The following is a 27,610-nucleotide window of genomic DNA, read 5'->3' as shown; positions in this document are numbered from 1 at the left end:
GGACAAGAAATAGGAAGTCATGGATGTGTCGCCAGTGACGACGCTGGCGAAGGAGCTTCGAACGGACCAAGAGCGCTTCCGTCACGAGCTGTTATTGGTGGGGCGCGACTTCGAAATGGTGAACTGGCGATGTCATGGTGGTTGCTCCGGACCGGCCTCAGAAAATTAGTCAGCAACTCCGGTGAATGGTTCCAGCTTCCAGCTTTTGTTCCGTGTGGATGGTTCTCGGTTCTGTGGATCTGCAACTCCGGTGGCAAATGACGGTAAATGCTCGTGATTGGAGATGGTGGATTCCGGCGTCGACCAGTGGTAGAGAAGCTTCTGGAATTTGTGGATTGAGAGACGATTTCTTACTCTGCTCTATGTGAATCGCCACAAAGAGCAGAGTAAGAAATCTGTTACTGATCCTGCTTTCAAAACTTGGTGAACTCCCGTGCATGCTTACATGTGACATGAGCTGTCTTCAAAACCTTATAGGCTTAAAAAACACGGACACGTCCGATGAAAGCGTGACTCCTGAAAAAACTCACAAGAAATATCGAGAAAAATTCGAGAAAGGAGTAACCTGTTAAAATTAGAAACATATTCGATTCCAATAAAGGATATACTCAGATAGGGTATAAGAAGTTGCGGTCGAAGTACGAAAAAGAATCCACATCAACAAACTGAAGCGTGCTTAAAGATTAAGGAACATATTCGTGCATGCGGAATATGTATAGCACGAGTTCAATTTCTCATGCTACCAAATGCAGACAATTCACGACCGGCAACCGATCTGGTTTCACTTCGAATACTACTTGATCAATGATGTTAATGCCTAGCATTAAGTACCTAAGATACAAACTTCTTGCCTTGTACAATAAGACAAGCAACATCATAATCGCCATATTCAGACAAATAGGAGGCAACACAACTCCTATTAGAATAGTTTAGCACAAGTCACATCCATTCTATAACAAATAAGGAAGATTCAAAGTGCAAATATTTTGTAGGCAATGAAATCCCGAAACATGGACAGATTCCTGTTTCCTCTTGACACCTATCATTATTGTGATGATAAACAGCTAAAGAAATAAAAAATGAAAAGGAAAATAAACATACGAAATCAAAGTGCAAATCTTTCACAAGAACGAGAAATGGGTTTGATTCCAGAAAATAAGCCGCAAGCCAAGAAGTTTCTTAGGGAGTCTGATCAAATTTTAATGGATACATCTCCTAAAACTGACGAATAATGTTTGCTTTTCTTTGTATTATGTCATATGTTTCATACCAACATTTGTGCCAAAGTTACCATCAAAATAAACTTAAGCAAAATATTCCAATTTATTTACCACCGTAAGTAAAACTTTGTTACAGGAATGCCTCTCGTAGGAAAATATTTACGACCTGTGTTAGTAAGTCATCGATTCTTTTAGTGTGTATTCACCCAAAGTCCTATGTATCACCAATCTTATCTCAATAATGGGCAATTTAAGAAAGCACTCGATATTAAAATGGATTAAGAAAATTACTAACTAAACACAAGTTGTAAACATTCGTCCATAGATCGCGAATTAGCCTTTCGACTTATCTCCATACAGAGGTAGACCTTTGTGTCAAGAGCATCGATTTTCCCTTAAAATGTTCCCTTCACTTTAATTTAGGTTGATAATTTCACAGAAATATTAAACATTGATAATTATACAAAAATTGTTGATATAGAGGTGGGACTAAGCAGACCGGGGGAGAAGTAGGCCATCGTTGCCGCATCCATCGAGAGAGAAAAAGGGACATAGAAATAAAGAAAGGAGAAGGTTCTAACTCACCTTATTACGCTTGTAAGATTGGACGCTGCCGTCGAAATGTCTCTTATCTCCGCGGTAGCTGATGACGCGGCAATCATTTGGCAATTTCGTAGTTGATACATCAATCCACCTCTCCAATGGTAGGCAGTCATCAATGTTCAACTCATTCAAAGCCTCTAACTCGTCAAGGCCCTCGACTACCTGCGGACCATCGCAGTTCCGGATGCCCAACTTCTCAAGCTTCTTTAAGTTTGATAAACCCCGAACACTGTGCAAGAGACGACAATCTGCTACCCAAAATTCTTCCCACAATTCTGATGTACCGAGTACTTGAATTTGGAGAATCTTTGGGCAATGATCAAGATGGAACCATCTCAACTTACATAATACCCTCGACGGAAGAATTAGTCTCCCTTCCTCCATGGTCAACTCATCAGCAGACTCTGCTTCACCCGCGTACCCTAACCCTCCCAAGGACTCGCAGTTCTTGATACTTAATTCCTCCAATGATTCAAACGCCCCAACAAATTGGATCTCAACAAGCTTTGGGCAAGCTGAAACCCCGACGGTTTTGAGCTTCCTCAAGTTTGATAGCCCGAGTCTCTCGAGGGTTTCACAATCCTTTACCCGAAATTCTTTCCACGATTCTGATGTACCGAGTACTTGAATTTGGAGTATCTTTGGGCAACGATAAAGACGAAACGATCTCAACTTACATAATACCCTCGACGGAAGAATTAGTCTCCCTTCCTCCATGGTCAACTCATCAGCAGACTCTGCTTCACCCGCGTACCCTAACCCTCCCAAGGACTCGCAGTTCTTGATACTTAATTCCTCCAATGATTCAAACGCCCCAACAAATTGGATCTCAACAAGCTTTGGGCAAGCTGATACCCCGACGGTTTTTAGCTTCCTCAAGTTTGATAGCTCAAGTCTCTCGAGGGGTTCATCGCCTCCCAAAATCAACTGTGTTAAGTTACAAAGTTGAAGCCCGCTGAGTTGAATTTCTTGCACTTGAGACGATGTGAGCTTTAAACTTGACAAGTTCTCTAATCTGGATGAGAGTGACACGGCTGAATTGAACTTATCCAGCTGTAACTCTAGCAAAGATGATGGAAGTTGCGTGAGCGTTCGCAGATCCAAACCAGACAAATCAAGTTCCTTTAATCGAGAAAGGGAAGCCAACTCGGTCGGAGCAGGGACATTGAGAAGTTCCAATTTCAACTTGTTCAATTTGGATAACTTCCCCATTCCCCCTAAATCACCAATGCAAATTTTACCTCCCTCTTTCCAACGAGAGCCATCATCAAGGTCCAACGTAACCAAATTAGTCAGATTCGAGATGTCCGAGACTACCCGCAATGATTTAGATGACACTTGTATATTGCTTAAACTTGTGGGAACCACCGGCAGCTCTTGAATCTCATGACAATCTATTAACTCAAGCGTTTGCAGGCAAGGAAGCATACTAACCGTCTCTGGAACTTCACCGATGCGAGTTTGCGACAAGCGTAGGACTCTTAGAGAGGGCAAATTTCCTATCGCCAAAGGGAGTCGACCTTTAAAATTGGGACTAAAGATTCGAAGCACTTGTAGATTCTCAAGCATTGCTACACTAGGTATCTCCCATGAATTTGCCCAACGTATTATAGGATAGCTGTTGTCAAAGTGCAACTCACATAATGATTTCAACCTCCATATGGAATCTGGTAGTTTCTTCACTGGACACTCCTCGACCGAGAAGTGCTTTAGATTCACTAGGTTCCCGATTTCTTCGGGCAAATATTCAAGAGAACGGCAAGCTCTAATCTTTAGGTGAATCAAAGACTTCAACATCCCAATAGAGCCATGAAGTTTCCTTAAATTGGAACATCCATTGAAATTAAGCCTCTCTAAATTCGGGCATCCGGAGAAGTCTGGTGTTCTCTTTATGTTGTGGCAATATTCAAGAGAAAGAACTTTCAATTTTATTGCCCTCTGTCAAAATAAATACAATATTCAATGGATGAACAGTCAAATATTACATTCAAAGAAAATAAAATAGTAAGAAGCAAATTACTCACCTTGATTAAGCTCTGTAGTTTCGAATCATCTATGAAAGCATTGTCTGAAAATTCAAGAACCACCACATTATTTAAGTGCATATTGGTTGGCTTGAAAAACAACCGACGAGGAGGATTACTCCAAAAAATCCAGCTCATATTGGTAAGGCTCATTGCTAAGTTACCACGAAAGGTTCCCCCACTCAATCCGAGGTACCGTAGATGTTGAAGCCTTCCTATCTCCTCACTTGTGATTGTCTTATTATCACTTTTGCGTAAGTCAAGAGTCAATGCTTGGACGTTCTTCTTCATCTGCAAATGAGAGCAGTAAATGAGGGATATCCAGTATTTTGTTTTAGAGGAAAATGGTAACAATAGGAAAACGAAGAAAGAGACAACAGTATCCTAGTGCAGCATAGAGGATTTGTTGGTAAGAGAAACTATTAGTTTTCTCTTAGGAACGTTACCTCCTTCGTTCTTATTGCTTCGAGGACCTCCTTGTCAATCCATATCCTACTCCGCTCTTCAGGATTTATTGGATTTTGACGATGAACGATTTCTCTTCCAAGATCTCCGAGTTGATCGTGCACCCAAAATGTATTTTCCACGATCTTTACCAATGACATGCTAATGAGGACGCCAACTTCATCATCTAGGAAAAAATCACAATCTTTCCACATGTAGATTGCATATGTCGTAGGCTCACCAATGAAAAAGCATGCAATATCGAGGAAAATTTGTTGTTGCCGGTAACTTAAGGCATCATAGCTGATCTTCAACTTTTCAAAAACATCATCGTGAGGTGCGTTGCTTAACTTCTCCGATGTCCCTCTCCATATGTCTTGCCCTTTACCACGGAGGAACGAACCAATTACTTCAAGAGCCAACGGAAGTCTCCCGGTCGCAGCTACGATTTTCCTTGAAAGATCCTTGTAATCATCCGACGGGGAGTCACTATTAAATGCATGCCTACTGAAAAGCTCCAGCGCATGATCACTACTCATCACCTCCATTTCATAGTCCGAGATTCGATAGTTTGGTCTATCGATTCGCAGAACATCTTTATTTCTAGTTGTAATCAATATTCTAGATCCTGAATTCAAAGTACTCCTTCCAACTAATTTCTCTACTTGCTCCAAGTTAGCAACATCATCGAGTGCAATGAGGACTTTTTTATTGCTAAGTACTTCTTCAATCCTCTTTGTTCCATAATCAATTTCGTCAATGCCTCTTGTTGCCGTACCATGACCGATTTGGGACAATAACTTCTTTTGTAACTCAATTAAGCCATCGGTTCTTAATGACTTCGCTCGAACGTCTTCCATGAAACAACAACACTTTCCAAAATTAGAAGAAAGCTGGTTAAATACAACTTTGGCAAGAGTCGTTTTACCGATACCCCCCATGTCATGAATTCCAACGAGCCGCACACCGTCAGAGCCGACGTCTAACAATTCGGTTAGTGTTGCAACTCGATCATCAATTCCAACTAAATGTTCTGTCACGGATCTATGCTTTGTCTTCAGCTTTTGCACGACCTCTTCAACGATCAATTTAATCACGTCACCGTAGCTGCCACAATGGAAAACCATTTTAACAAGGGGAAAAAATGATGTTATTCAAGCACCAGATAAGCTACAAAATATTCGGACAACTAATGGGACCTTTAATCTAGAAGTGATCTTCCAAAAGTGCATATTGGACATTAACGTCGCACCAAACATACTTTTATGCAATTTAACAATGGGTGCACCATGTCATAACCTGGAGTATGACTTGATTCCAACATGAGATTAGCAATCTTGGAATAACGTTGATAACGTTTGCGAAAAATAGATGTGTAAGTGTTTATGCAGTTGGAATTGATATTTTAGGATTTATGTTAGACCGACAATTACATAAGTTGGACATGGTGTATTCAAGAGGAGAAATGTTTAACGTATTGCAAGATTAAATAATTAGATGGGAATGTACATTTCATTTCATTATCCCATTCTTTTTCCTCCCACTGTCCACAATCTAATATTATTTTAGCTACCTAGCCATTATATCATCATTCACCCACTACACAGGATGACCTTGCTAAGCAGTTTCCCATTTTTTTCTACTAATGTAGCATAGTTTTTTCAATTTGGTAATAATATAGTAACATAGCTATTATACCAGACTGGCATTCTTTATATCTATGGTCCAGTGTGAAAAGGAAATTGGGGAAACAATCTGGAAAGCAATTAGCTTACCCTTTGTACTTCTTCACTTCCCACCCCTTTATAGCATCAACCTCCATGAGAGCCTCTCTCCATGCATCTACTTGCTCATTGCTCAACTTCTTCTCGCGCTCCAAATTTAGTATGGCATTGCGATACAAAGGAGTTTTCAGCTTAACATCGTCAGGTTCCACATCGAAGAAAATAGGTAGGATCTCTTTTTTACCTTCCGATTTGGAAGTATTTGCCACGATTTGCGTGAGCTCGCGGAGGCACCATTGGCTCGAAGCGTAGGTCCGAGAGAAGACAGGTATGTAGATCCTGGAGTTGTCAATCGCTCGCTGGAGCGATCCATCGATCCTTTCGCCGACACGGAGCTCTTCATCATCTCGAAAGACACATACTCCAGCGTCGATCAAGCTGTGGAAGAGGAAGTCGGTGAATCCGACGCGAGTGTCGGGTCCTCTAAAGCTTAGGAACACTTGGTACTCGCTTCCCGACGACGTGCTTGCATCTGAGCTCGCCATGGCATAAATTTATTCCACTGAACAGATCTCTCTCTCTCTCTCTCTCCTTCCGTGTGTGTGGAGGGTGCGCCTGAAGATGGCACGAGACAAAGTAATTTGCCACTACTAGGACTGACCCGATGTTTTCAATGGAGAATGTGGCCGCGTCAACATCAACACATACTTTCAAAGAAATCGCGTAAAGAATATCGATAGTCTTTAATTCACCAGTACGTAAAGAATCGACTTTTTCCATACTTTTACTATGCATGGACTATAAACGAATTAGAGGGAATAAAACTGAGATAAGTATGAATGAAAATTAAGAAATTGGAAGGTAAATAGGTCCCCCTTTTGCACAGAGAGTCATCTCATCATAATGCAGTGAGATTATAGGATCTGCAGTGGAGCCTCCGACCAACTTTCATAAAGTCACAATTGATTATGTTCCCTTCCCACTCTCCTTTCCTATAGTTAGAATAGTTTTATCTTTTTCTTCCTTTTTCCTTTTGTTTATCTTGTCAACATAAATTCAGATAAGCTGAAATGCATTCACTTTTTTTTTTTATAAAACCGGTCCAACCAAATAACATTGATTCCAAGCACTTTTTTTTCCTATTTAATCGCATGGATATATAGAATACAGGACTTTCAATCCTAGAAAGGGAAGGAAGGAAAAATGATAATCGATTTCAAGTGAGTAAACGGAATTTCATACTCGATCCGATAGACACATGTCAAATTACGTGAAAAAGCCGTATTCGATGAAAGTCGCATGTACGGATTATATCATTTAGGTGCTTGCCTACTTTTGATGACAGGTATTACTAGACGATTATTAGAGAAAATTCGATTTTTGAAGTTATTATTGTATTTCTTTCTTCTCCTTTCAGTTACGGTTGCTTTGTTGATCAAAAAGGAAACCAAAAAAAAAAAAAAAATCTTCTTGAGAAAAGCAAAAAAAGAAGAAGAAAACATCTCTGCTAAATCGCCGTCCTGATGCAACTTGCTCTGCTTAATACTCACCCAATACTTGCTCCTCTAAGATCATAAGGCCATGAGAAAAATCTCAGGCTAAATGGCCGACAAAAGTAAGACAATACCAAAAAAAAAAAAAAGGTAAAGTAAAGTTGTTCGAAACTCCCTCTCTTAACTTTGATGTCCTTCTTTTACTCCCTTTATGCCTAGCTTTGTATAGACGCGGCCGGTTCGGTGGAACCGCCGGTTCCGGTTCAGGAACCGGCGGTTCCGGTTCCACGAAAAGGTGGAACCGGAACCGGCCGTGAAAAATGGCGGTTCCGGGCCGGTTCCCGGGCCGGTTCCGGTTCCGGTTCGGAACCGCCGGTTCATTCCGATTCATTTTTAATAATAATTTTTAAAATAATAAATAATAAAATAAATATAATAAATTATAAATTATAAAATACAATTAAATTGTACATTGTAATAAAATATGGGAAAAAAAAAAAAAAGGAATGGGCTTGAACTTAATGAATTATCATTAAGCGACCTACATATCTTCTTGGGGATAGAAGAATCAAAGCCCATGTAGTTCTTTTTACCTTTGAGAACCCCAACTTACCTCATCGTCAATCGTCGCTACCCGTTGTGGTACCCGTGGCGGTGGTATCTCCAACATCATCGCTAAAAAATTCATGTTCACGATCTAACTCTTGGTGTCGATATTTCGCCCTCGTCCAATCGCCGACACAAGCTTGAGCTTCCACAGAGTTCGGGCTTAATCTTGAACGGCGAGAGTCCAAAATTAATCCTCCAGAACTAAATGCTTGTTCAACTGCAACCGTTGAAGAAGGGGTTGCTAATATTTGACGAGCGATGAGGGCGAGAACTGGATACTCGATTTGGTGACTCTTCCACCACTTCAGGATTTCGAAATCTGTACTATGTTCTGCATCACGAAACTCAAATTGAGTGGTTAAATATTTTTCTAATTCAGAAATATTACCTGTTGCCCCTTTTTTTTTTTTTTGCCTACTCTTAAGCATATTATACCCTCTACTAAGTGAACTACCACCTTCGCTACGTGAGGCAGTAGATTGTAAAGATCCGGAATCACTTAAACCATATCTACTACAAAATTCTCCATATAATGCTACTATAGATTCTTTAACATGTCATAATATATTTAAAATATCTATTGAATCATCCAAATGTAAACAATCATGATAATACACATTCAAATAATTTTGTAAACCGTCTAATTTAATACGTGGATAAAAAACAATACCAACTAAATAGACAAGAGGAATTTGCAAATAATAATGCAACCATTTTTCTCGCATTACTAAAATAGTTTGACCTAATTCGGTATCTTTTTCATATTCACTAAAAACACTACTAATATTAACACACTCTATTAAAAATAAATGCGTTGTAGGATAATAAATACCAGATAAAGTCTTAGTAGCATCATTAAAAATTTTCAAAATATCTAAAATTTTCTTGCAAACGTCCCAATGTTGAGGAAGTAAAGTAATTTCGGGAATATTTTGTGAAATAAACATACATAATAAATCTTTATATTCAAAAGTTTGCCGAAGCAACTCGTACGTAGAATTCCAACGAGTCGGAATATCTTTTGGAAATCTTCTTGGCCTTCTCCCATTTTGTTTACAAAATTTTCCCCATGATTTCATACATTGGGGACGACTCCATAAAAATTTAATTGCACTTTTTATTGGGGCGAGAGAAGTGTCAAGAGTTCGTAAACCATTTTGTACACATAAATTTAAAACATGACAAGCACATCTAATGTGAAAAAATTGTCCGCCAAAAGTGGGTTTGCAAATATTTTCTAATTCGGGAATAGAAGCGGTATTTGCGGCGGCATTATCAAAACCAATTGAAAATACTTTATTTATTAAATTATATTCTTCTAAAACTTGCCTAATTATTCTATAAATATTATGAGCCGAATGGCTTTCATCAAAAACTCGGAATGCAATAAGTCTTTTTGAATCATCCAATTGTCATCTATCCAATGCCACGTGACACCCATATAACAATGAATTTGCCAAGGATCACTCCAAATATCGCTACCTATATGCACACGTCCATTGAATTCCGCAAAAAATTTTCCTAAAGATTTTTTTCCTTTTTTATAAAGATGAAAAACTTCGCGTTTAAGAGTATTTTTTGGAATAGTTGGCGCTATGGAACCAACGCAGTATTTATCAAATATTTCATATTAAAATTTTCACCAAGTATTAAACGGAGCATGATCAAGGGCAACATATTCACCTAATGTTTGTTTATAAAGTGCTTCAGTGAAACGAAATAAAGGATGAGGCTTAGAAGTGGCGTACCCGGAAATTTGTTGTTGCGTATTGTCGATCCCCGCTTGCGTTGGATGTTTTTTCGTCAAATGCCGACGGAATGTTCCGTAGCCGTCTCCTTTCGTGAATTTATAAGTTTGCGAACAATATTTACATTTTATATTATACTTACCTTCGACTTCATCACGTACCTTGTCGAAGTGTAGCCACAAGTCCGATGTATTATCTCGGCCCTTCCGTTCCGGCTCATTTGCCGTTGACGTTTCTTCGACACCGGTGGGAGGATGAAGACTTTCTTGTGTTGGGATGTGCTCGACGTTCGGAATCGGGACATAGTTGATATTATCGTCGTCGTCTTCCCAACTTGCATACTTACGAGGATCGTATTCATGAAAGGGATAGTCGGAATCTCCCATAGCCATCTTGCCCTTGTCAGCATTTCTGCTTCCACTTGCCATTTTTTGAGAGAATTGATCGGGATTGAGAGAATTGGGAGAATTTGAGCGATTTGAGAGGATTTCGTAGAGAATTCGAGAGATTGTTCGGAGAATTTGTAACAAAAATGAAAGGGGAAGCATATGTATTTATAGGCAAGAATCATTTTTTTTTATTATTTTTTTTTTAAAAAAAAAATGAAAAGCAACGGCCAAAGAGCCGTTGCCAACGGCCCAAAGCGGGCGCGGGGGGGGAGGGAGGGAGGGGCCTGCTCAGGCGCAGAGCCCAACGGCTCTCTGCCCCGGGCCCACCATCTTTTTTTTTTTTTTGTGGTTCGGAACCGTGGGCCCGGTCAACGGGCCGGTTCCGGGCCGGTCAACGGGCCGGTTCCGGGCCGGTTCCGGGCCCACGGGCCCAAATGGCACTCACTAGCTTTGTATGCAAGAAACGTCATAATAAGACACCGCTAATCCTGTCGGACACAGATTCCTCAACGCTTCACATATCAGTTCAAGGATTGCCCTAAGGCCAAGTTTAGTACAAAGGAAATGAAGAATATGTGGATACTTTTCTTTTGTTTGGTTGCCACATTTGAAAGACACGTATTTATTCTTTTGCTAGTACATTTTGCTTAATCAATTATAAGAAATAAAACTGCACATTCCCAATATTGCAACTCACGTTAAACTAAAATTTATCCCAATGAGTCATCCGTCGCCATTCTAGAAAGTTACCAAAACAGTCCTAAACATGATACGCTTATGCCAATTCAGTCATAACCATTTCTTTTTTGCCTATTGAGTTCTAAACTTTTTTGCATTTGTGCCAATTAATTTTATCCAGCCAATTTTGGCAGGAAATCGCTGATATGGACGCCGGCCATCCTATATGATACGATCGCGGAAAATTTTTAATAATGTTTTAATTTTTTATTTTTTATATCTTTTTCATTTTCTTCTTTGGTTTTTTTATATATGGTTGTCAAGGACCTCCGCGCCCTCACCGAAATGTAGCTGACGTAATCTAAAGCGTCGGTAAGAATGGAAAATAAAATTAATTCAAAGATATATTTATTTTAATGACTTACCGACCTTATTCCGATTAACTTACCAACTAGTATTTATCTTTCACTCTCGTTTTGAGTTACTTATTGACATTATGTAATTTAGGTTAATTTATCAGATGTTTCTTATCATTTATCCACTTGTTTTTCTCCCTTACAAATGTATATCAACAGTTATGCGATCTGTTTCCGGTCATGCTCGTGCTTGTGAGGGAGAGAGGGAGAGATGGCCGATTGGGCCGGGCTGTGCACAAAAGAAAAGAAGGAGGAAAGGGAAAAGGCCAGGGAAGAAAAACAGAAAAGGGCCGGCCGGTTCGCGTGGGCTGAGCGCAAACCGATCCCGTCCGACTTTTTTTTTCGAACTTTTTATATTATCTATTTATTTATTTTTTAATAATAAAATTTTTTATACTAAGAAATAATAATAATACCAACAAAACTTGTAACTTAATTTATTCATATAAATTGCATGTTTATCGATTTTGTCTTTTTTTTTTTTTGTTGCCTGCGCTACTTTGAGCCTTCTATATTTTATAAGAAAATATGGATTTGAGACGGCCAAAATCAGGTCTCAACATGAGTAAATTAAAAAAAAATCAAAATATTTAGAATTAAATTGCCATAAGTGAAAGATTTAAACTAAATTAGCCGCCGTATAATAGGTTTAGGATTTTTTAGACAATGTCTCCCCGATAAAAAGTACCTATTCTTATGCATTACCAGTTTGTCATTCTTTGTTCCATCCCAATGCAGCTTGAGGCTCCGTTCGAAAAATGAATAATCTGAAGAACATTTTTTCTTAAAGCTTACCACTTATATCGCTTGCAAAAATGGATAAACGACCAAAATTTTCATGTCCAGTCTCCCTTTCTCCATCCAAAGCTCCTATCGTCTTTTTCCCACAAAATTGTTTCCTCAAATAATCTTGCTGCTGTTGCTGACGGATATCAGATCCCTGACCTACCGCTTCCATAGGTGCAAGACGAATTCTGGTCAATATGAACAATGTTCTTATCATAGTTTTGTCATACGATAAAGTATCGAATTTCTCTCCGGCGCAAGTGTGGACTTTCTCAACGTAACTTTAAGTCCACTCGTGCATTCAATCATTTTATAGATTCAGTCTCATTAGTGTCTTAATATAAAATAATTAGCCCATGTAGGCACGTGATCAACATTGCTTCTAAAATGTAGTACGACAAACGACTTTGTGCCTAGATGCGAGTTCGCCCAATCCAGCCAATCCTCAGGCAACCGAGCCCCGAGTTCATCAATTCTCCCGGTCAAGGAAGCATTCGGTATTAGGAAGGGAGGAATTTGAGAGTTGAACCACAATCGACAAAAGGGAAACAAAAACCCTAGCTAGCAAACTTTCCTGAAGTGGAACGCTCGAGCTTTGTTGACTCCTTCACCAGCTTATATTACGTAGCTAGGCGTGACAAACAATCACTGTTTATATATATGTCGACCCAAAAAAAAAAAAACTGCTGTATATATCTCAGTAGCTGTACATTACTAGAAATCATCGACCAAAGACTAAATATCGAATCTTGACAAAAGCATGACCATACTCACAAATGAACTTGATTTTTTTGTAACACTAGAAGTTCGACTTCTATACTCAAGTGCCTAACAAAAATTAACATTGATTTGAAGCCGTAGGAAGCTCATTCAAGAGTTAGTAGCAAGTTCCGGAGAATTGCATTTTCTTTTGGGAGGATGGGAGATATAGATAGATCTTGACGAAATTGAAGAAGAAAGAAGAAGAATGAGAAGGCGAGAGAGAATGCATGGAGAACACAATTTCACGCTCATTGTCCATAGAGGAAGCAAAATGAGAAGAACAACGGCGATGGAGCGGTTTTTTTTTTTTCCTTTCTTTTTCAAACATCCGATCCATGTGAAGCAACTGTGTCGTAATCGTCAATTTGGATAGGCCCAACACGAAATTGAATCTCCAATCGGATCTCAAGCTCGCCGTAGGGGAAGTTCAAAAATTGAAAATAACTTTTTGACAAATGACCAAATATTCTATGCGAAAAAAAAAAAACGTCGGATTTCATGTGCCGAATATCACATGCGAACGAATCCATTTAAAACATTACTCTTTTAAGTTCTCGATCGGCCAACGGAAAAAGACCGTTATGTCCGTTTCTCTTAATTACCCTTATGCGAAATTTAGCTTTTTTAATTTTATTTTTTTTTTGCGATTTCTTGTGGAAGGAAAGGACAACAAAATTGAGCCATGTCATTTTCGATGCCTCCAGGTAGACATGGCCGGTTCGGCCGAACCACCGGTTCCGATTCCATGAAAAGGTGGAGCCGAAACCAGCCCTTGAAGAGGCCGGTTCCGATTCGGATTCGGAATCGTCGGTTCTCGAACCCAACGACTCTTTCCCCCCGAGACTCCCCTTTTTTAAAATAAAAAAAAAGGGTCTGAACTGCCTCGGAACCGCTGGTTCCGATAATTATGGAACCGTGGGTCCGGTCAACAGGCCTGTTCCGGGTCGGTTTCGGGCCCACGGTTTCATTTTGCCATGTCTACCTCCAGGGCGCGCGGCAGAAGTCTTCGGAGCAATGTTGTGGCAACTTCTTCAAGACTCGAAACCACTTCTTTTTTTTTTTTTTTTTTTATAGTTCGAAGAAGCTCGCAAACGGCTCGAAATTTTGAACTGTCAATTTTAATTCCCAGAAACGAAGACAGTTTAGATGGAGCTCCAAACTGGAAAAAGATTGAAACTTTCTTCCGATTTCACCGTCCAGAATCGAAACCCACTTCAGCAAAAACCCTCCTCGAATTCCATCCTCGACCCCTCTCAAGTTGCATCTCTCTCAAGGCATATCACGACCCCGCCTTCTTCTTCTTCGGTCTTGCTCGGTTCACTTCCTCATTTAGCAGATTTCACTGCCTGGGTTAAGATAAAGAGTGAAACTGTTTTGCCTTAAGGACAGATATTACATCTGTTTGGAGGGTAACGATGCTCTTCAGAGTAGTAATTGCTAAATCAATGTGTCTGGTTTTGATTAAAGTTTCTAGAATTAAGTACGACTGGTGCATGTTTTCCAGTGTTGAGTGGCGCTTTGCACTTCAATTTTTCATGTCTAGTTTCGTTCTATTGATAGACTAATCACGGATTCGATCAGCAAGCTAGTTGAGGGGATTATTGCTTAAATTCGGTATAGGATTAGCATTTAAATTTGGCTCGGTCTGATCCAAACTCTGGACGATTTATCTCCACGTCTGCAGAGCATTATGCAAATCCAGGTTAATTGGCAATGAAATGCCATCTTATATGTCTATGAGCGTCTTTGCCACTCGTAATTCAATGTTGCAGCACTTGTGTCGAGTTGCTAGAGTGGTGAGAACTGAGTAGTTGTGAAGTGTTTGGTCATGTTTATTTGGTTTCCATTACCAATCAGCGTGGTAAACTTTTTGGATCTGCCCATTACCAATGTTATGGCTTTGTTCCCTTCTTTCTCTGCTGTTGCTTGAAGTAATTAAACTCTGCATATCATAGTCACAACTCTACATCTGTTTGCGCTAATTTATCGTCCTTTTATTTCTCTTCAATGGCGTCCTTTCTCGTCATTCCGGATCATGATTTCACAGTTTATACCTCATTATGCAATTGATACCACTTCAGGACTTTTGCTTGACCGCTCTGTAGATGCATATCCTGCACAATTATGTACACTTATGTGGGTGCTGGTCTAATGTCTTCACTTAAATTCAGGCGTATGAAAGGAGAAGGGCTCGGCTTTTAGAAACTGAAGGACGTCAAGCAGATAGTCCGGCAATCGCTGAGCTGAGCATCAATGAATCTTCTGATCCACGCACGCGTGCTCCACTCAAGCATGGCGTTTCTCTATAAAACCCTGGTCCAGCAGTTGCAGAAAAACCTGGCCCGCTTTCTGTAGGCAAAGTGCCGAAGATATTGCGCAACATTATCAACCAGTCTCGTGTTGGCGAGTCAGAGTTCCTCCCACCCCAGAGGAAGCTTATGCATGAAATCGACACGGTCAAAAGACTGGTAATGAATGAGCTAAGGAGGCTTAAGAGGACATCGAACACTAAAAAAGCAGAGCGCCAAAAGAGAGTTCGCACACTGATGTCGATGCGATGATGCATCACGATGATTCTTGACAGGCCTTAGCACATTTAGATCAATAACAGCTTGAAATAGTCCTCATTGGTGGAAGATCTAGTTCACCATTTTTTCTTTTACCCCTTTAAACCTCTAACTTAAGATCTTGGTATAGGATCAGTAGGCGTTTTTCTCACCCATTAACGAGTTGCTGAAGGTGTTGGCATAGGATCAGTAGGCACCCCCTGAGTCGGTCTTTTCTTCATCTTCTGGAGACATTTTTGTGAGCTCTATGGAGATGTTTCTTGAACACAATGTACATAAGAGAACCCACATTTGTTTGATTGTTTGCTCAAGGTCTGTCTGAACACAATAAACATAAGAGAACCCACAGTCTTATGTGTACACTGTTTCTTGAACACAATGTACACAATGTACTGGTTGTTTTATCTTCCATCTTGATGCTAGGACATTGCTTTCTTTGACACTATGGCATGTCTGATTGTGCTGCTGAATAATGATTTACTGGAAAAATAGGCCAATCCGAAACTCATAGCTGAGTTATTTATGAATTTTGCAAAACCTATGTACGGTGTCTATCAGAACTTTTCGAATAGGAAGCTAAGAGCGCTATTCTTGCTTTCCATCGAACTTTCAAAGGCAGTGCCAATCAGAACTTTAACTGAGCAATTAATCGGATGTCTCAGTTGATTCTCGTTAACATTCTAGTTTTGTTATGTGATAAGGATGGTGACCTGGGAAGAGAAATGGCCATCTGCAAGGAAAATTTGACTGCCGAGTCTGCTAGTAAAGTTTCATTGGCTACTAATCAGAGAGAAAATGCTCTGAAGGACTTGGAGCGGAGAAGAAACAATCTTGGAGGAGGGAATAAGAAGTTTAGGATGGCGATGGTCGGACCGCAGAACTTGTTAGCTTCTTTACAGCGAGAATTCAGATTGAAGGTATAGAGAAGATGAGATGGTTGTACCATTTCAACGCCCGAAACTCTTGGGGACTTGTGATCGTGAGTCGATGCTCACGGAATGTGCGGTCTTTGGCTGTCCATTGTTCTGCAGTTCCCGGATCATATCCGGAATTTGCAATTTTAGTCGAATTATCTCCTCAACTTGTATCTTTAAGGGGGGCTCTTCACATGATGAGAAGAGAATAACCTAATTGCAGTGTCAATCCTATGATGATTGATGAGGCAGGTCATTGACTCATGTTTCAGCTTTTGAGGACGCGTGCTTGTATGTGGTGCTTCAATCATAGGAAGCTCTTGTTTCTCTTGTGTGGATTAGGCATGCGGACAGAAAATCACATGACAAACGATTCATACAAACTTATGTTGTCCTGCGCCTCCAAACAGTGTTTCTTTTTTGGTAGTCCCATCTTGAGAAATTCGTTTGATGAACAGTTTTGGCTTACTTGTCGTACCGCGTCACCCCATGTTAGGAACAAAACTAATTATTTTCTTCTAACTTTTTAATTAGTTAATTAATTAATTAATTTTTCTTTTTTTTTCTTTTCTTTCTCCTTTTCTTCTTCCTCCTCCAGCTGGCCGCAGAGCCCGGCGATCGGCCAAAGGCAAGGCTGGCTTCGCCGGGAGCGAGCTTCGCCGGGCTTGATGGCCGGCTGGAGAGAGAGAGAGAGAGGAGCTACTATTGATCCTAAGAATCTAACTGCCCTATTGATCCAGAATACACGAGCTACTATCATTCTCGGCCATCCCAATAATTCATTCTTACGCACAAAACACATATTTCTTCACCTCAATCTACTCCTAATGAACGCGCCAGCAGCTATGAACATTTACTTTTAATTCAGTACATCGGCACTTTCAGCTAACCCCGCAAAGTCGAGATTATTACATAAAGCATTGAAAATCGTGTCAAGGCCGAGGTTATCGGTGATGACTCAAATGTTCATATCAATTAGATTTATGCAACCTACACAGCTAGTACAGTGAATCATTCAAGCGGACTAGATGAACTCAGTCAAATTCGAAGCTATATTCATGCTGATCCGATTCAGGCATTTCATCAAACAGGGGGTGATCTATTTAGATGGTAGGGGCGGCGGCTCGCCACATGATATGGTTTGTCCTCTTTTTTTTTTTAAAGGTTTTTTTGTTAAATTTTAAACTTATTAAAATTAGTTAATTTTTAAATTTGAATTTGATTTATTTTAATTTATTTTGAAGTGTAAAAGTCCACGTGGCAGCCCGCATGGACTTATTATTATTTTTAATTGTTATTTTATATTAAAAAATTAATTATTAATAACTCATGGCAATTTTGGCCAAAAAATTTCGCCTAAGACACCAAAGTGATCTTTTTGTCTCCGACTTGGCACTAAAGTGATCCAATTAAAATTTTTGGCACCAAAGTGATCTCCGTACATAACTTTTGGTACTAAAAGTGTACTTTTCCCTATATTTTTCATTCTAACTTTGTCCTCACCGAGCTTTCATAATTTCGAAAATGCCTTCACCTCGCGCCAATAGAGGAAACACAGAGCTTAAGTCGTGGATGTGGACACATATGAGAACAACAATGATGATGATTACGTAACGATTGATATAGATGAAGACAATTGGAGACCGAGGATTTCCTAGAGAAATTTATATGATTTTTCTCTCATTTGCCTTGAATCTTCCTTGTGACGTCTCTCCGTGTATCTCCTCCTTCATGAACTCAATCAGTGCCCTCCGAAAAAATCCGTGAATGTCGAAAAAAGAAAAACTCCAAAAATAAAAGAATAACTCGTTTTACAATAATTGCTCAATTTAGGAAAAATTCCTTGGAGGGGTCTTTGTCTCAAGGTTGTAATGTGGGGTTAGTTTAGGAGAGAAATAAACGGGGTCCCCGTGGGTATTCATGCTACAAGTCAAGAGTCAAAGTTTCAGCCATTTATTGAGGACAACGCTCAAATCATCCCAGATAAAACTGGTCTTGCCAAAAATTGTTGATGGTGGCTAGGCTTGGTTCTTTTGAAACGGGGATCTTCCTCTAAAGATCAAAGTAGACTCAAAGAAAGACTCACATACGCAAGTTAAGATCGGTGATCATCTATCATATTTATTACGGATATCACTATTCGGTTATTTTTAATCGTTTCAAATGGCGGACACTCGAGGTGGAGCGAAAAATACAATGTACTTTATTGCTTTGTTTTGCTTTTACGGACCCTTTTACTTTTTACCTGGCATTTACTCCTTATACCACGGGTGTGCTCTCTCTTTTTTCTTCCTTTTCAAAACAAGTAACATCATCTTTATTCCCTTCGCTTTTTTTGACATGCCTTGTCCCAATATTAGGGATGATCACTGACAGGTTCGTTGAACAGACATTTGCAGGTCCAGCTAGGTTTAAACAAGGGATGTTCACAGGGTTTGCAATAGAGGAACAAGATACCTTTCTTCTCTTTAAAGAGATTCCACCTAATTTTGAAGTTTGCCGAATCGGAGCGATGTCCGCGCAGTTTCTGCTGTGCCCTAGTGTGGGATAATGACTGTGACCGCGCTTTCGAAAAAGAAAAACCATGATCTGCATGATCAGAATAAAGGAAATGAGCTGCCATTCAACATTTCACAAGCCGCAAATTACCAATTCTTCGGTCTGAACAGTGTGCAATCAGTCCACTCCTTGTCCATTCGTGCTTGTCCAAGCTGATCTTTGGTGTCCCCTTGAGGGATGACGTCCATATTAACATTGAATAGCGCGTGAGCATTCAGGTAGGTTAGTTTTCAAGGGGTTTTAACATAGAAACACCACTGCACAACAAAAATTCGATCCACGATTTGGCTCATGACTGCAATTAGATTGTAAGCAATCTGCCACCATTCCATCTTTGTTTTCCATCGGTTTCGCGAGGAAAAGCTCCAGAAAGCCGAGAGTGTCAACTCCAGCAAATCCATTTTTTTTTTTCTTTTTCATCTTTTGGAGTCCACTCCCCGACCGCCATGGATACACACAAATTACAGAACACGGTAAAATGGCGTGCGCTATCATTCTCGCTAATCACAAGAATTCATTCTTTCACGCAAAGCAAATAATTGCTCACCTCAATCTATGAGTCAGCAGCAATCAACAAGTTCTTTTAATTTAGTACATCAACAGTATCAGCTAACTTCGCAGATTGAAAACAGTATCAAGGCCAAGGTTATCGGTAAAGAATCAAAGGTTCGTATCATTTAGATTTATGCAACCTACACAACTAGTACAGTGAATCACTCAAGCAGATAAGATGAACTCAGTCAGATTCGACGCTATATTCATGCTGATCCGATTCAGGCATTTCATCAAACATGGGGTGATCAATTCAGACAAGAGATCCAACTGACACATTGAAGCATCTATTCCAATCCAAGCTATAACAACAGCGTCAAAATGAGTACGGATCATCAGTAAATCATTAATCAGAGACGATTTCACATAAATCTTAATTAGACTTCTCCGCCTTTTTTTTATTCCTCGAAGAATAGCTGAGAGAAGAGCATATGAAGGTAAAATGCGATTGCCGGTCATGGAAGTGTCGCCAGTGACGATGCCGGCGAAGGAGCTTCGAACGGACCCCGAGTGCTTCGGAAATATCAGCCAAAAACAGAGCGAATTGATTGGTGGGGGGCGACTCACCGGCGAACTGTTACTGATCCTGGTTTCAAAACTTGGTGAACTCCCGTGCATGCTTATATGTGAAATTAGCTGTCTTCAAAACCTTATAGGCTTCTAAAACACGTACACGTCCGAGGAGAGCGTGACTCCTGAAAAAAATCACGAGCAATATCGAGAAAAATTCAAGAAATGAGTAACCTGTTAAAATTAGAAACATATTCGATTCCTAGAAAAAGAATCCACATCAACAAACCGAAGCAATGTCATATTGGATAGCCGTATAAACTCCACGGAGAGTGCTTAAAGATTAAGGAACACATCCGTGCATGCGGATTATGTACAACATGAGTTCAATTTCTCGTGCTACCAAATGCAGACAATTCACGACCGGCAATCGACCTGGTTTCAATTCAAATAATACTTGATCGATGATGTTAATGCCTAGCATTAAGTACCTAAGATACAGACTTCTTGCCATGTACAATAAGACAAGCAATATCATAATCGCCATATTCAGACAAATAGGAGGCAATGCAACTCCTATTAGAATAGTTTAGCACCAGTGACATCCATTCTATAACAAATAAAGGAGATTCAAAGATGACACAGTTTTTGTAGGCAATGTGATCCCGAAAAATGGACAGATTCCTGTTTCCTCTTGACACCTATCATTATTGTGATGATAAATAGCTAAAGAAATAAAAAAAGAAAAAGAAAAATAAACATAGGAAATCAAAGTGCAAATCTTCCACAAGAACGAGAAATGGGTTTGATTCTAGAAAATAAGCCGCAAGCCAAGAAGTTTCTTATGGAGTTAGATCGAATTTTAATGGATACATCTCCTAAAACTGACGAATATTTTTTTGCTTTTTCTTTGTATTGTGTCATATGTTTCATACCAACATTTGCGCCAAAGTTACCATCAAAATAAACTTAAGCAAAATATTCCAATTTATTTACCACTATAAGTAAACTTTGTTACGAGAACGCCTCTCGTAGGAAAATGTTTACAACCTGTGATAGTAAGCCATCGATTCTTCTACTGTATATTCACTCAAAATCCTACATATTTCCAATCTTATCTCAATAATGGGCAGTTTAAGGGCGCACTCGATATTAAAATGGATCAAGAAAATGATTAACTAAACTATTTGCTCCATATGGACCCCGAAAAAAAAAATTTGTTGATTTACAATAAGTCACTTGACGATAAAGTCTTCTCTTCTCTCTCTCTTTTTTTTTTTTTTTTGCTAGAAGAAGTTACAAGTCTTTCAATTTTTTACCAGCAGTTCCACCGCTGTTTGCTTTTTAATTTCCGCAATTTGAGGTATATGATCTACCTCATAAGTCGATGGCCTTTCTAATCATTTCATTTTGGTCCGATAAGATACCCGAGTCTCTCTTTCTAGTTCACCATGTTAGAATAAGTAGCTAGATGAAGGAAGCGGAAGCCTACATGTACGCCTATGTTATTAATGATATAGAGGTGGGAATAAGCAGACAGGGAAAGAAGTAGGCCATCGTTGCCGCATCCATCGAGAGAGAAAAAGGGACATAGAAATAAAGAAAGGAGAAGGTTCTAACTCACCTTATAACGCTTGTAAGATTGGACGGTGCCTTCGAAATATGTCTTAGATCTACGGTGAGGAATGTGAGGGATCTCGATGCGGCAATCATTTGGCAATTTGGTATTTGATGGGCTGTCATCAACGTACAAGACCTTCAAAGCCTCTAACTCGTCAAGGCCCTCAACAACCGGTAGACCATCGCAGTTCCAGATGCCCAACAGCTCAAGCTTCTTTAAGTTTGATAAACCCCGAACACTGTGCAAGAGACGACAATCCGTTACCCAAAATTCTTTCCACAATTCTGATGTACCGAGTACTTGAATTTGGAGTATCTTTGGGCAACCACCAAGCTCGAACATTCTCAACTTACAAAATACCCTCGACGGAAGAATTAGTCTCCCTTCCTCCATGGTCAACTCACCAGCGGACTCTGCTTCACCCGCGTACCCTAACCCTCCCAAGGACTCACACTTCTCGATGCTTAATACCTCCAATGATTCAAACGCCCCAACAAATTGGATCTCAACAAGCTTTGGGCAATCTAAAACCTTGACTGTTTTGAGCTTCCTCAAGTTTGATAGCCCGAGTCTCTCCAGGGTTTCACAATTCGTTACCCAAAATTCTTTCCACAATTCTGATGTACCGAGTACTTGAATTTGGAGTATCTTTGGGCAATAACTAAGATAGAACCATTTCAACTTACATAATACCCTCGACGGAAGAATTAGTCTCCCTTCCTCCATGGTCAACTCACCAGCAGACTACGCTTCACCCGCGTACCCTAACCCTCCCAAGGACTCGCAGTTCTCGATACTTAATTCCTCCAATGATTCAAACGCCCCAACAAATTGGATCTCAACAAGCTTTGGGCAAGCTGATACCCCGACGGTTTTTAGCTTCCTCAAGTTTGATAGCTCAAGTCTCTCGAGGGGTTCACTGCCTCCCAAAATCAACCGTGTTAAGTTACAAAGTTGAAGCCCGCCGAGTCGAATTTCTTGCACTTGAGACGATGTGAGCTCTAAACTTGACAAGTTCTCTAATCTAGATGAGAGTGACACGGCTGAATTGAACTTATCCAACTGTAACTCTAGCAAAGATGATGGAAGTTGCGTGAGCATTCGCAGATCCAAACCAGACAAATAAAGTTCCTTTAACTGAGAAAGGGAAGCCAACTCGGTCGGAGCGGGGACATTGAGAAGTTCCAATTTCAACTTGTTCAATTTGGATAACTTTCCCATTCCCCCTAAATCACCGGTGCAAATTTTACCTCCCTCTTTCCAACGAGAGCCATCATCAACGTCCAACGGAACCAAATTAGTCGGATTCGAGATGTCCGAGACTACCCGCAATGATTTAGATGACACTTGTATATTGCTTAAACTTGTGGGAAGCATCGGCAGCTCTTGAATCTCATTACAATTTATTAACTCAAGCGTTTGCGGGCGAGGAAGCATACTAACTGTCTGCGGAACTTCACCGATGCGAGTTCGCGACAAGCGTAGGACTCTTAGAGAGGGAAAATTTCCGATCGCTAGAGGGAGTCGACCTTTCAAATTGGGGCTATAGATTCGAAGCACTTCTAGTTTCTCAAGCATTACTACACTAGGTATCTCCCATGAATTTGCCCAACGTATTCTAGGATAGTTGTTGTCAAAGTGCAACTCACATAATGATTTCAACCTCCATATGGAATCTGGTAGTTTCTTCACTAGACACTCCTCGACCGAGAAGTGCTCCAGCTTCACTAGGTTCTCGATTTCTTCGGGCAAATATTCAAGAGAACGGCAAGCTCTAATCTTTAGGTGAATCAAAGACTTCAACATCCCAATAGAGCCATCAAGTTTCCTTAAATTGGAACATCCATTGAAATTAAGCCTCTCTAAATTCGGGCATCCGGAGAAGTCCGGCATTCCCTTTATGTTGTGGCAATATTCAAGAGAAAGAACTTTCAATTTTCTTGCCCTCTGTCAAAATAAATACGATATTCAATGGATGAACAATCGGATATTACATTCAAAGAAAGTGGAATAGTAAGAAGCAAATTACTCACCTTGGTTAAGCTCTGTAGTTTCGAATCATCTATGAAGGCATTGCTTGAAAATTCAAGAACCACCACATTATTTAAGTGCATATTGGTTGGCTTGAAAAACAATTGACGAGGAGGACTACTCCAAAAAATCCATCTCATATTGGTAAGGCTCTTTGCTAAGTTACCGCGAAAGGTTCCCCCACTCAATCCGAGGTACCGTAGATGTTGAAACCTTCCTATCTCCTCACTTGTGATTGTCTTATTATCACTTTTGCGTAAGTCAAGAGTCAATGCTTGGACGTTCTTCTTCATCTGCAAATGAGAGCAATAAATGAGGGATATCCAGTATTTTGTTTTAGAGGAAAATGGTAACAATAGGAAAACGAAGAAAGAGACAACAGTATCCTAGTGCAGCACAGAGGATTTTTTGGTAAGAGAAACTATTAGTTTTCTCTTAGGAACGTTACCTCCTTTGTTCTTATTGCTTCGAGGACCTCGTTGTCAATCCATATCCTACTCCGCTCTTCAGGATTTATTGGATTTTGACGATGAACGATTTCTCTTCCAAGATCTCCGAGTTGATCGTGCATCCAAAACGTATTTTCCACGATCTTTACCAATGACATGCTAATGAGGACGCCAACTCCAGCATCTAGGAAAAAATCACAATCTTTCCACATGTAGATTGCATATGTCGTAGGCTCACCAATGAAAAAGCATGCAATATCGAGGAAAATTTGTTGTTGCCGGTAACTTAAGGCATCATAGCTGATCTTCAACTTTTCAAAAACATCATCGCGAGGTGCGTTGCTTAACTTCTCCGATGTCTCTCTCCACATGTCTTGCCCTTTACCACGGAGGAACGAACCAATTACTTCAAGAGCCAACGGAAGTCTCCCGGTCGCAGCTACGATTTTCCTTGAAAGATCCTTGTAATCATCCGACGGGGAGTCACTATTAAATGCATGCCCTCTTGAGAAGCTCGAGCGCATGATCACTACTCATCACCTCCATTTCATATTCCGAGATTCGATAGTTTGGTCTATCGATTCGCGAAACATCTTTATTTCTAGTTGTAATCAATATTCTAGATCCCCGAATTCAAAGTACTCCTTCCAACTAATTTCTCTACTTGCTCCAAGTTAGCAACATCATCGAGTGCAATGAGGACTTTTTTATTGCTAAGTACTTCTTCAATCCTCTTTGTTCCATAATCAATTTCGTCAATGCTTCTTGTTGCCGTACCATGACCGATTTGGGACAATAACTTCTTTTGTAACTCAATTAAGCCATCGGTTCTTAATGACTTCGCTCGAACGTCTTCCATGAAACAACAACACTTTCCAAAATTAGAAGAAAGCTGGTTAAATACAACTTTGGCAAGAGTCGTTTTACCAATACCCCCCATGCCATGAATTCCAACGAGCCGCACACCGTCAGAGCCGACATCTAACAATTCGGTTAGTGTTGCAACTCGATCATCAATTCCAACTAAATGTTCTGTCACGGATCTATGTTTTGTCTTCAGCTTTTGCACGACCTCTTCAACGATCAATTTAATCACGTCACCATGGCTGCCACAATGGGAAACCATTTTAACGAGGGGAAAAAATGATGTTATGCAAGCACCAGATAAGCTACAAAATATTCGGACAACTAATGGGACCTTTAATCTGGAAGTGATCTTCCAAAAGTGCATATTGGACATTAACGTCACACCAAACATACTTTTATGCAATTTAACAATGGGTGCACCATGTCATAACCCGGAGTATGACTTGATTCCAACATGAGATTAGAAATCTTGGAATAACGTTGACAACGTTTGCGAAAAATAGATGTATAAGTATTTATGCAGTTGGAATTGATATGTCAGGATTTATGCTAGACCGACAATTACTTAAGTTGGAGATGGTGTATTCAAGAGGAGAAATGTTTAACGTATTGCAAGATTGAACAATTAGATGGGAATGCACATGTCATTTCATTATCCCATTCTTCTTCCTCCCACTGTCCACAATCTAATACGATTTTAGCTACCTAGCCATTATATCATCATTCACTCACCACACAGGATAACCTTGCTAAGCAGTTTCCCATTTTTTTCTACTAATGTAACATAGTTTTTTTCAATTTGGTAATACTATAGTAGCATAGCTATTATACCATACTGGAATTCTTTATATCTATGATCCAGTGTTAAAGGAAAATTGGGGAAACAATCTGGAAAGCAATTAGCTTACCCTTTGTACTTCTTCACTTCCCACCCCTTTATAGCATCAACCTTCATGAGAACCTCTCTCCATGCATCTACTTGCTCATTGCTCAACTTCTTCTCCCGTTCCAAATTGAGTATGGCATCGCGATACAAAGGGGTTTTCAGCTTAACATCGTCAGGTTCCACGTCGAAGAAAATGGGTAGGATCTCTTTTTTACCTTCCGATTTGGAAGTATTTGCCATGATCTGCACGAGCTCACGAAGGCACCATTGGCTCGAAGCATATGTCCGAGAGAAGACGGGTATGTAGATCTTGGAGTTGTCGATCGCTTGCTGGAGCGATCCATCGATCCTTTCACCAACATGGAGCTCTTCATCATCTCGAAAGACGCATATTCCAGCATCGGTCAAGCTGTGGAAGAGGAAGTCGGTGAATCCAACGCGAGTGTCGGGTCCTCTGAAGCTTAGGAACACTTGGTACTCGCTTCCCGACGACGTACTTGGATCTGAGCTCGCCATAGCGTAAGTTTGTTCTGCTTAACGGATCTCTCTCTCCCTCTGGGTGGGGGTGTCTGGGTGAGCCAAAAGATGGGATGTGATCCTTCAGGCCTTGGCCATTACTGAGACTCAGCTATGTTTTCAATGGTGAATGTGGCCGCGTCAACGTCAATGTCAACGTCAACGTCGACACGTTCTTTCAAAGAAATTGCGTAAGGAATATTAATATTTTTTAATTCACCGGTCCTGTGAATTGGGGAATGAAAAATTGGTCCCCCCTTGGCATAGAGTGAGCCATTTCATCATCATGCGGCGAGATTTGAGGATCTCCAGTGGAGCCCCCGACTCCTCTTTTGATAAAGTCACAATTGATTGTGTTCCCCTCCGACTCCTCATTTGATAAAGTTAGAAGAATTTTGTCCTTTTCTTCCTTTTTCTTTTCGTTATTCTTCTCAACATATATTGAAATAATCTGAAATGCTCGCTCTTTTCTTTTTCTTTTTCTTTTTCCAATTTTACATTACTTCGGAAATCTAATAACTTAATTGCATGGAAATGTGAAGAAGCATCCCTCCTCTACCAAACTAAGGCTCCGTTTATTTCACAGAAAATGAACAATTTGAAAAATATTTTCTAACCAGTAATTACTTATGTCGCTTAAAAATGAATAAATAATTTTTTTTGAAAAATATTTTTTAAATTGCTTATTTTTCGTGAAACAAACGGAACCTAAAGAAGCAATCTTTTTTCCTTTCTTCACGAATGATTTAGTTAGATGTTCCAATAAGAGAAATCCGTTACAGTATACAATCATTCCTTGTGCCAAAATTACTTTACACTATAGAATTATTACTTTGCGTCGACCGACATCAGCGTGCTGTTCCTCGTCCTTTTGGTGGGAGACAAGTGCTTGTGAAAATGCTAGGCAAAGTCGCACGAGCCTCTTTCCCTTTTAGTTAAGTGGGGTTCACCAAAATCGAAAAGTCCTGCGACATTTACGGGTGACGACCGAGACAAATTGGAGTGGCTTAAATTCCACAATTGACGATCTAGGACATGGCTAGCATCGGTCCTGGCCAACTAAAGACTTTACTTGCCTATGGATAAGTCTTGCACGCATCTGGACATATCGTGGCTGTTGATCCCTACGCATGCTCGCCTGTATGATTGACAGTCATTATAGACCCGATGCCGGTGGACTCAAATCTACACAAATGCGATAAAGAAGTGCCGATCAAAACATCCAGTGGACTCAAATCTAGA

At 40.1% G+C, this 27,610-nt stretch overlaps 2 protein-coding genes and 2 pseudogenes across 2 annotated transcripts in view; 1 reads left to right on the top strand and 3 right to left on the bottom strand.

Moving 5' to 3' along the window:
• Positions 1-6,614, bottom strand: part of LOC125316550 (disease resistance protein L6-like) — a 34,703-nt gene extending 28,089 nt beyond the window's left edge. Inside the window, exon 1 of the mRNA XM_048285181.1 lies at positions 6,584-6,614. The gene's annotated coding sequence lies outside the window, so the exon portion shown is untranslated. The remainder of the gene's footprint in view (positions 1-6,583) is intronic.
• LOC125316551 lies at positions 196-26,415 on the bottom strand (annotated as a pseudogene).
• Positions 1,797-6,560, bottom strand: LOC125316552 (TMV resistance protein N-like). Its single transcript, XM_048285183.1, has 6 exons — positions 6,067-6,560; positions 5,195-5,398; positions 4,294-5,059; positions 3,848-4,138; positions 2,735-3,761; positions 1,797-2,401 (listed from the first exon to the last, which is right to left on the bottom strand). Exons 1-6 carry the CDS (start codon positions 6,558-6,560, stop codon positions 1,797-1,799), a joined length of 3,387 nt encoding a protein of 1,128 aa, XP_048141140.1.
• Positions 14,067-27,610, top strand: part of LOC115733118 — a 146,363-nt pseudogene continuing 132,819 nt past the window's right edge.

This window comes from Rhodamnia argentea, chromosome 9 (assembly GCF_020921035.1).
Source record: "Rhodamnia argentea isolate NSW1041297 chromosome 9, ASM2092103v1, whole genome shotgun sequence".
Lineage (NCBI taxonomy): Eukaryota > Viridiplantae > Streptophyta > Magnoliopsida > Myrtales > Myrtaceae > Rhodamnia > Rhodamnia argentea.
The sequence above is the reverse complement of the archived record's forward strand: the minus strand, read 5'-3'. Positions and strand labels throughout refer to the sequence as shown.

Excerpts from the sequence above, each read along its gene's own strand:
- LOC125316552 (XM_048285183.1), bottom strand. The coding sequence starts at position 6,560 with ATGGCGAGCTCAGATGCAAGCACGTCGTCGGGAAGCGAGTACCAAGTG. Across the intron at positions 5,399-6,066 it reads GAAGTGAAGAAGTACAAAGG|CTACGGTGACGTGATTAAAT; the intron begins GTAAGCTAATTG and ends CCATTGTGGCAG. Across the intron at positions 4,139-4,293 it reads AAGCAATAAGAACGAAGGAG|ATGAAGAAGAACGTCCAAGC; the intron begins GTAACGTTCCTA and ends TCTCATTTGCAG.